The sequence below is a fragment of the Mus caroli genome, chromosome 3 (assembly GCF_900094665.2).
Source record: "Mus caroli chromosome 3, CAROLI_EIJ_v1.1, whole genome shotgun sequence".
Taxonomy (NCBI): Eukaryota; Metazoa; Chordata; class Mammalia; order Rodentia; family Muridae; genus Mus; species Mus caroli.
In genome coordinates this window covers 35,469,613-35,480,135 of record NC_034572.1, presented here as the reverse complement: position 1 = coordinate 35,480,135, position 10,523 = coordinate 35,469,613, and the positions used below count along the sequence as shown (strand labels likewise).

At 39.4% G+C, this 10,523-nt stretch overlaps 1 protein-coding gene across 1 annotated transcript in view; it reads right to left on the bottom strand.

The window, feature by feature from the left end:
• Positions 1 to 2,180: 2,180 nt before the first annotated feature.
• Abhd18 (abhydrolase domain containing 18) overlaps positions 2,181 to 10,523 on the bottom strand; it is a 37,634-nt gene continuing 29,291 nt past the window's right edge. Inside the window, exons 9-13 of the mRNA XM_029475192.1 lie at positions 8,191 to 8,280; positions 7,450 to 7,551; positions 4,570 to 4,948; positions 3,448 to 3,610; positions 2,181 to 3,135 (exon numbers count right to left, since the gene is read on the bottom strand). Of these exons, the coding sequence (XP_029331052.1) occupies positions 3,084 to 3,135; positions 3,448 to 3,610; positions 4,570 to 4,948; positions 7,450 to 7,551; positions 8,191 to 8,280 (786 nt within the window). The 3' untranslated portion in view covers positions 2,181 to 3,083. The remainder of the gene's footprint in view (positions 3,136 to 3,447; positions 3,611 to 4,569; positions 4,949 to 7,449; positions 7,552 to 8,190; positions 8,281 to 10,523) is intronic.

Below are 10,523 nucleotides of genomic sequence, written 5' to 3'. Positions count from 1 at the left end.
TCTGAAGAGATACTGATATTGTGTTAGAGCCTTCCTTCCTTATTTCTTCCTTACCATATGGGTACAATATCTAAGGGCAAACAAAATTGGCTCAAATTCAGACACATGAATCAAATAGAACATGCTTCTGGTAGTTGGAATGATAACTCTTTACAAAAAAAAAAAAAACCACACAAAGCAAATACTTTCTTTTTTTTTTTTTTTAGGTTTATTTTTTTAAAATATTTTTTATTAGGTATTTTCCTCAATTACATTTCCAATGCTATCCCAAAAGTCCCCCATACCCTCCCTCCCACTCCCCTACCCACCCAGCAAATACTTTCTAAAATAGATTTTTATTAGGAAATATAAAATTTGGCAAATATTTTAAAAATTGTTATATTGTTAATATTTTAATAGAGAAAGCACCACATTAAAAATACATTGATAAAAATGATATACTTACAACATTGGTAAATTATGAAGTCTAGCTACAGAACTACATCTTCAGGGTCTTTAGGGCTGAGTCATAGAGTAGTAGCTACATAGAAGAATGCCCACTCTTATGTACACCAAATAAAATTGGGTCAAACTGGCCCATGGTGAGCTCCTTGCAACTCTGCTCTGAATGAATCTGTAGTATTTCATAGACGTAATCCACAACGTGGCAGGAAAATGCCATGGAGGACTTCTTTGAGAATACATTAATTTCTCAAAGACTATATACAAGGTGTGTGTGTGTGTGTGTGTATGTATATATGTTGGGGGCGGCAAAGTTCAGGGTAGGAGGCTAGAGAGTTCAATATAGGAGGCGGGGTGTGGAAACCAGGTAGGAGCTGAGGGATGGCGGGAGAACCTGGTGGCCAGATTCAATTTGATATGTTAGATAAGCATTTCAGCCATTTGTCCCAAGGGTTTGAGACTTTAAGGTTTGAGTACACTTAAGCTACTACTTTGCAAAATGGATTTGAAGAAATGTGAGTAAAGGCATTTTCTTCTCTGAATTAATAAGTTTAGGTAGTTTTGTGAATGCTGTCTTGAAACAGCCACTTAAAAGATGAAAATAAACTTATATGTGACAGGTAGCCCTGGTTGATCTGGAATATATTATGTAGACTATTCTGGCCTGAATCTTGTGGTTGACTGATTCTCTGCCTCCCAAGCGCAGGAATTTCAGGGATGTACCTCCAGTAACACCCAGTGTAGCCCTAGTTGTTCTGGAACTCCTCTGCAGACTAGACTGACCCTGAACTCTGCCTCCCAGTGCGGGGGGGGGGGGGGGGGGGGGGGGGGGGGGGGGGTGGTATCACCACTCATGACTCTACACCCAGTTCTTTTGTTTTTTTGTTTGTTTGTTTTGTGGTTTTGTTTTGTTTTCAAGACAGGGTTTCTCTGTTTAGCCCAGAGGCTGGCCTCCAACTCAAAGTCAGAGAATACCTGACTTTGCTGGAATTAAAGGCATGCACCACCACCACCATGACCAGGTTTTCTTGTATTTGTAGTCAAGCCTGAAAGTATAAGATTGCTGTAGCTCTAACAGCTCTACTGTAATGTTACTTGAAAGTAGTGTCCAAGGGGCTGGAGAGATGGCTCAGTGGTCAAGAGCACTGACTGACTGCTCTTCCAGAGGTCCTGAGTTCAGTTCCCAGCACCCACATGGTAGATCACAACCATCTGTAATGGGATCTGATGCCCTCTTCCGATGTGTCTGATGACAGCGACAGTGTACTCATATACATAAAATAAATAAACCTTAAAAAGTAATGTCCAAGAAGCTACTTCTCTGCTATCAATGATTTCACAGTAAAGATGTTTAAATAGCTGGTAGAAATTTTAGTGGCAAAGACATTGGAGTGCGATAGCATCTTTTTAAAAAGCTGCAGAAGGCATGATATAATCCACATATCCTCACTAGACCTGCAAGACCTAATTTAAATTTAAGGACAATACAGATTTCAAAGTAAACACATTTGCCTTTTAAACATTTTAGCTCAGAGCAGTTTAACATTAGCACCAAATATCTATCCATATAATTTCCATTTAAAAAGCTAGCAGTGTGCAAAACCTTTTTTTTTCTGTACAATGGTTTAATTTGATATGTAGCTTTTAAATTCTGAAATTAAAAGGTCAAAGTTGTTAACTCAGTCTGTAAACAACTGAAGAACCAGGTGTATAAGAAATGTCTGACAGAACCCACCATCTAGTACAATGTTCTTTTATTATTTCCATTTTTGACATAAAACTCTCTTAAGTAGAGAAAACATGTCTAACCCCCATTTCCCAAATACCTCCAGCTTTTCTTTTCATTTGGCAGTGCTGGGGACTGGCCTCAGAGTCTAGGTAGGCTGGGCAAGCATGGTCCCAGCCTTGGCACTTCAAGAGAAGTGCCTCTCTTCTTGCCTCTGTCTCCTACCTGCTAAGATTAAGTCATGAGCTACCATGCCAGGCAATTGTTTGAGATAGGGTCTCATACAACTCAGGCTGGCCTCAAATTTTGCTATGAAAAGCAGAATGACTAGACTCCTGACCCTCCTGTCTCCACTTCCCAAGTGCACTACCACAGAGGGTGCAGCTCAGCACTCAGGATGTTTTCATAATTCAAAGCTAACACTGATTTTATATCTTAGGTATTTCTATGGCAATAAATCACCTAAAGTTGAAAACCAAATTATAAACCCACTACACACACAAAAAGGATAGACACGAGTTTTTAAAATCAAATTAATAGAAAAACTGCCATAGAACAATATACAGTACATGTGATGTTACAATTTTAGTTTCAACAATTCTATTAAAAAACCAATAGTTTCTATTTATTCTGAATCAATAAATTATTCACAATTAAAATGTTTTCATAAATAGTAACAACAGATGTTGTATAAGGTATATGAGATTTTTTTAAAGAGTTACAAATACTTCAGGATTGTATTTTTCAAGTACTGTTTTTTCATTACTGAAATGTATCTACAGTTGGTAACTGACCCGTAACACTTGCAACACAGACTAATTTGGCAACAATCAAGTATGTAGTGCTGTTTGCTGTTTTCACATCATCATTGGGTGAACTCTTTTTGTAGGAAATAGGATGTTATACATCAATCCAATTAGTTAGCATATTTATGAAGGAAACGTTCAAAGGCATCGTAGATGGCTTGTCTAAAATGAAATGTAAAGAATTAGTCATTAACAAATATGGGGAAGGGCAGATAACTATTATATTCCTAAAATTATCTCTGATTAAAACTATCTGATAAAATGTGCTTCTGATATCCCACATCCTTCATTCTGTAGAGGACAAAATAGGACAGTACATGAAGAAACAGCTCAGTGTACAATATAAAATAGTATGTATCTTTGTTTTATGTTCTAGTCCACTTACTTCCTTGCTGGCCTTCATATATTTCTTAAGGCAAAAAATATCCCTCAATCAAGCAACAAATAAATACCTGGTGAGACAATTCATCTTACCTGAAGAGTCCTTGTTTAAAGAGATAAGCACTGATATGACCTCCTTCTAGATACCGGATTTCACAACCAGGCCAAATTTCTTGCAAGCTTCGAACTCCTGTTCGTGGAATATAGGCATCCTCTTTGGCTTGTACCACTATAATGAGGCTTGGATCAACTGGAACTAAGTATAGGATTTTGATTCGTTAAAAAGTTGTTTGATTTTTGAATAAATACCTAAAATCATATTCTCAAAGAAAATGCACCATACCTGAGTCTGTAACCCTAGCTACTTGGGAGGCTACAAGTTCAAGACCAATCTGAACAACTGAGACCCTGCCTCAGACCCTGAGGTAATGGCTTAGTTAGTAAAGTGCTTGCAACATAAGCATAGACACATGAACTTAGATTCCCAGAACCCATGTTAAAAATCTGAGCATAGGGCTTCATTATATTCTCAGCTCTGGGGAAGCATAGACACTGGCCGAGCCAGTCTAGTGGAATTAAGCTCTGCCAGGGTGGAGTGTGACTGTGGAAGACACTTGTGTTGACTTCTGGTTTCCAGACGTATATGTACATACAAATCAACACACACACAAAGAAAAAACAATATACAATGGTACCACAATATTCATCTAGTAAAATGATTTTTAAAAACATTTTCATATAGTCTAGACTGGCCTCAAATTCACTTTGTAGCCAAGAGGATAGCCTCTACCTCCTGTGTGCTAATGCTAAGATTACAGGCATGTACCACCATTCCCAGTTGATGCACTGCTAGGGATTGAACCCAGACACTGTGCAAGCTATATCTCTAGTCCCAAAGTGAATATCCTAAAGATTCATACAGAAACAAGAACAAAAACAAACACAAGATTGGTGGAGAGAGGGCTGAAATTGTTGAGAGCACTGGCTGTTATTCCTGAGGACCTGTGTTCAATTCCCAGCTCCCACAGAGTGACTAGCAATCATTTGTAATCATCAGTTTCAGGGAGATCAGGCACCCTCTTCTGGCCTTCATGGAACCAGGAATATTTGTGATGTATAGACATGTATGAAGGCAAAGCACACATCCACACATGAAGTGTATGTAACGAATATTTACATACTCCAGATGTTCCCAGTTTCCTAGGCAATTCGTACCTGAGAAGTTTGCTACATGAGTGCATTCATCCATGACTCCTTTCATGAATATTAAAGATTCTTTTTGAAGATTGCTTCTTCTTTGTTCTCTACTGAGCAGGTGAAATGACTGAGGGTTGTAACTTGCAAACCAACTTTTGTTAGTCGAGAGTGTTTGATTCAAGCATTCCATCTTAGCTGTATCTTGCAACAGCTGTCCATTTGAAGGAGCATTGATAGATGTTTTACCAGACTTATGGCACTCGGCATCCTTTGGGGATACAACTTGGTCTGTCATATCTAAATTTAAAGTTCTGGAAACCAGATTCAGGTTAGTCAGCTTGTCTGCATTGCTAGGCAAGTGATTCATGAACTCGTGTCCCATTTTGAAAGAATCTGTCTGAATAGATGATAAGAAAAACCATTTAATATATATTAGAATGTTATGAAACATTTTAAAAACAGAAAAGGTAAAAATTATCAGTAAGTAAAATATGGCACAGCATACATAAAATGGCCTAGTCTCAGAAATTCATGATCAGCTAGGGGCAGTGACACACACCTATAATTACAGCACTTAGGCTGAGGCAAGAGAATGGTGTGTTCTAGGCTAGCCTGAGCTACCTAGTGAGAACTTGTTACAGAAAACCACCACCGTCACCACCATCTCTGCCACCACACATGCAAAGTAATAGAAGTCTTTTTTGTTCTCCTTTGTTCTGGCATAGGGTCCTTCTACATAGGCTCCCTCCCGTTCTTGATCCTCCTGCTTAAGCTTCCCAGGTGCTGAGATTACAGGCACAGGCCACCACTTCTAGCTCTAAAGTCCCTTCCCTTTAAAGGCACACAGATGAACACTGCCATATGAATAAACTGCAAACAAAGGGGGAAATGTGTATCCTGCTTATTAAAAAAGGGTTATCACAGTCACATTTAAAGATGGAAACACATTGGTGGTGGTGAAGTGGTTGCATAAAGTAGAAGTGGTAATTATTGTTCAATGGGTAGAGTTTTAATCTGGGGAGATGGAAAGATTTTGAGATGGATGGTGGTGATGGTTCACAGCTGTGAGTGTGCTGTCAATGAACTGGACCATCAAAGTGCTTAAAATGGCATCTTTTAAATGGTAAACTTCATGTAGGAATATTTACTATCATCCTTACAGGGCCAAAGGAAAACCAGATGACAACATTTGAAGATGAAGACTAACGGGACATTTCTGTTGAATGTTTCCTAATAAAGTCAAAGTTGCCAGGTGGTGCACGCCTTTAATCCCAGCACTCAGGAGGCAGAGGCAGGCAGATCTCTGAGTCTGAGGCCAGCCTGGTCTACAGAGTTCTAGGACAGCCAGGGCTACACAGAGAAATGCTATCTCAAAGACACAAAATCAAACAGAGTAAAGTTACCTGCATCAGGTTTCACTGCCAAAAACTCCAAAACATAGCTATAATCTGTTTTAATTCCAGACATTCTAAAAATTTGATGGGCATATCTGTACTACAATGTACATTTAGGTACAAGAAATAACTACTTGAAATCCTTTCTTTGGGATAGACTAACAATTAAAAAAATACAAAAGAAAAAATATTACCTATGAAAGTTACAAAAATGGATTCAAAATTTATTGACTTATAAATACAACATAATTTAAATGAAAATACTATATACATAAAGAAAAATCAAAAGACCAAATGACATCCTTCCAAGGTAGATAAATGTAACTTAAGACAAATGGCCAATCAATTTTAAAATTTTATTTATTTTGGAGACACACCCTTGCTGGTCTAAAGCTTACTATGTGGAGAAAGCTAGCTTCAAATAGATCTACCTGCCTCTGCCTCCCAAGTGTTGGGATTAAAGATGTACACTACCATGATGCCTGGCTCAAATGATTTTTATTGAGAGCTAGAATGAAATAATTTTTAAGAGTATAATAGAAAAAAATGAGCTGAAAAGAAAATGTGGTATATAGTATATTATTAAATTTTATCTATCTGTAAATGATTATGATGTTTATAGGAAAATGGAAGAAACTGGAGCTGATTATGCAGAATTAGCCAGGCTCAGGGAGACAAATACTGCATATATACACATACGAAAACAAAGAAAAACCAAAAGCAACAAAGAAACATGAAAAGGGAAGAGGTAGAGATAGGCAAGGCAGGGGAGCCAATAGCAACACAAAGCATTATAACATGTATGAAAATATCAAAATGAAATCCACTTATTTGCATAGTAATAAAAATATTATTTTTGGTTGTTTGAGACAGTGTTTCTCTATAAAGCCCTGGCTGTACTGAATTCATTGTGTAGACTGGTCTGCCTCAAACTCAGTGACCTGCCTGCCTCTGCCTCCCAATTGCTGGGATTAAAGGTGTATGCTACTACACTTGGCTCACAAAAAAAAAATATTAAAAAAAAATCCAAGATGGGCAAAGTACACACATACACACACACACACGTTACAGAAATATAAAACACATGGTCTTAGACTTATAAACATATGGTCAATATCACCAATAATGAAATAAAGCTATTCCAATTTTACTATCAGATGAGTTTAACAAACTCCCAAACCTCAGCACACCTAGCACCATGTTAGAGGCACCATTTTTACCATAAAACCCAGCACAAAGGGCCAAATACCTGCCAAAATGAACTGGTAGGACACTTGGAGTTCAAGGTCAGTAAACTAAGTACCACTGGAAGCTGCTACACAGAAAAAAATGTTATTTTATTTATATAACTAAATATGCAATCAACTTTTACTTTAGTGTTACATGAACATTAAAATACTCCAGCTGGGCATAGTGGCCCACACCTTTAATCTCAGCACTTGGGAGGGAGAGGTAGGTATATCTCAAAAAACCAAAAAGCGAAACAATCCAAACCAAAACTTACCCCACAGTATTCAAGCATATGAATAATTTCTTCTTCATAAACTGTCTGTGTATAATACTGCTTTTCGAGCTCCCGCCAATTAATTGATTTACTCAATACACCCTGAAATAAAGTAAGAAAAAAATCATTACATAGCTTGCTCAGTACTTTATTATTATTGTTGTTGTTGTTGTTACTAATTACTGTATAAGAGTCAGTGCAACTGGGCTTGAGATTACTCATCTTTTGGAAGGCCCATCCATATCCTGAGTGGAGTCTGGGAGTTTGATCAATAAGCAGCTTTCACACTAATATGGAACTTTCCCCAAATGATAAGAGTGGGCCATCACAGTCATACTGTTTGTACTGTCTGTGCTCTGCTCAACACTGCCGTTCCCTCTGACTTCTAGTGCCCTGGAGACAGGGCATCTAACGCACTGGCTGCAAACTCTTAGCTCTACCAGGCTCGGTGAAGAACAGCATTTCCTTATCTGTTACAACTGACTGCATGGATTATTAAGAATAAACCATGAGATTCAGCTGAGCAAGGACCCTCGGAGCCTACATCAGGTTTGCCTCATGTGCCTTTTCCTTTTATTGATTTTTCTGTCATTTCCTTTTGCTAAAGTTAGGCTCTGTGTGTGTGTGTGTGTGTGTGTTCTCTTATTCCTTCTTGAAGTCACTAAATCTACGGGTGACTTTGGGGACCCTACTATAACATATTTAAGTACATGCTATCAAGTATCAACTACAATCAATTACCGTAGTGAAGACCCCAGATGCTGTGGACCAAGACAGGCATGGAATCAACGGCATGGGCTTGGGCCAGTTGGACACGGCTAAGGAGGCCATCTGTTAATTAGAAAACTGCAAGTTTACAGAGTTCTGTTCCTTAATGTGAAAAATACGAAATACCGAACAGTACCTTTGTAAGGTGGGGAGTGGGTAAGACATGGACACAAGGGCTGTAACATTTAGAGAATGTCTCTAAATTATAGACTCAACAACACATAACTTTCCTTTTAGAAAGCAAGAAACTATCCAGGTTTTATTTAGAATTGTTGAGGTGGTTTTGCTGTGCTCACAGGCTGCTGCTGCTTCCCATGTGTACTGTCTCTTCCTCAGTTTCTCAAGTTCTGGGATTACAAGCATGCACCCACCACACCTGGCTCCCAGTAACATTTGGATGTAAGTTTTTATGTCTCAAATGATCATCTATAGCAAACTTCACATACATTTTTAAGTCCATAAATCACACACACACACACAATGCTAATGACAAATAAATGTTACACAATCAATCAGAGCACACTTCAGGTACTAACTTCACTAAGTGCTTCATGGAGAACACAGTGGGGCAAGCAATTAGGATACGGTACCATGGAAATGGACTGAAAGTCAAGCACAATTACAGGTGAGGTTGAGACTCAAATGGGCTTTGTTAGGGAGCTGTAAAGCTGTCTTCTCACACACACTAGAGAACACTAGTGCCTGACAGCTAGAGCCCCGTGAAACAAGCTAGTGCACTTTGAACAGGAGAAAGCAAAGATGAGACTTAGAGCAAGGGGAGTTGTTGTAAGAAAAGCTGCAAGGTGAGACGATGCCGGGGCCTAGCAAACACAGGAGTGGATGTTCACAGTCAGCTATTGGATGTATCACAGGGCTCCCAATGGAGAAGCTAGAGAAAGTACCCAAGGAGCTAAAGGGATCTGCAACCCTATTGTTGGAACAACATGATGTACTAACCAGAACCCCGGAGCTCTTGTCTCTAGCTGCATATGTATCGAAAGATGGCCTAGTCGGCCATCACTGGAAAGAGAGGCCCATTGGACTTGCAAACTTTATATGCCCCAATATAGGGGAATGCCAGGGCCAAAAGAATGGGAATGGGTGGTAGGGAAGTGGGGGGCGCTATGGGGGACTTTTGGGATAGCATTGGAAATGTAATTGAGGAAAATATGTAATAAAAATATTAAAAATCAAAAAAAAAAAAGAAAAGCTGCAAGAAGGAGAACAAGTAAAGAAGCTGTTGCATGAACCCAGCTTGGTGTCCCTGTCGTTCAGACCTGTAACAAGCTGTCATCAGGGAGGCTTCTTGAAATAGTTGAGAACAGAGACCCACAACTGGACAATGGGAGTTGGAGGGGCATGGATTTCTGAGTCCAAGGCCAGCTGATCTACAGACCGAGTTCCACTATAGGTAGGGCTACTGAGCAACCCTGTCTCAAGGCGGGGGGGGGGGGGGGGGGGGGGGGGGGGGAGAAGGGGCGGGTTGGAGCACTTAGCCTTACATGGCATGTTTTCATTTACCCTCTCCTCAGCACGCAGGAGCCTGTACAGAGGAAGAAGAAGCAAAGAGGGGTGGAAAGATGAAGAGCCAGAGGTAGTGAATGGCTAAGGAAACTGTCTTCTAGACACAATAGACTGATAACATGATCTCACAGAGACAGGAACCAAGAACAGGTTCTAACCAGACTGGCTGCCAGCCCTGAGAGGGAGAGGCTGAGAACCCTAACCAAAGGCTGTCTCTAATTGGTACTCACTTGAAAAGGAAACAATGGAGAATCCTCCAACTGAATCTCACTGAGCATATTAACCACAATTTAGATAGGTCTCATGCCAGGCATAGATAGCCAACACAAAACAAATTCAATGGCATCTTTGTAGACTTATTGGCCATAAGACAATTGGTCCTTGGTTTTCAATTTTGTGGTTTTTTTGGGGGGGTGGGGGAGTGTATATTTCTTGTTTTTATTTGTATGTTTTTGTTTGTTTGAGACAGGGATTCCTCTGTGTAGCCTTGGCTGTCCTGTCCTGGAACTCACTCTGTAGACCAGGCTGGCTATGAACTCAGAGATCCACTTGCCTCTGCCTCCTGGACTGCTGGTACCAAAGGTGTGTGCCACTACTGCTGGCTACCACCTGGCTTTCTTGTTTTTCAGAGAAAGATAAATGGTGTGCACTGGATGGGTAGGAAGGTAGTGGGGATCTGGGAGAAAATGGAAGAGGGAAAAATATAATCAGAATATATTGTATAATAAAAACCAATTTTTTTTCTTTTTTTAAAATTTTTAATATTTTTATTACATATTTTC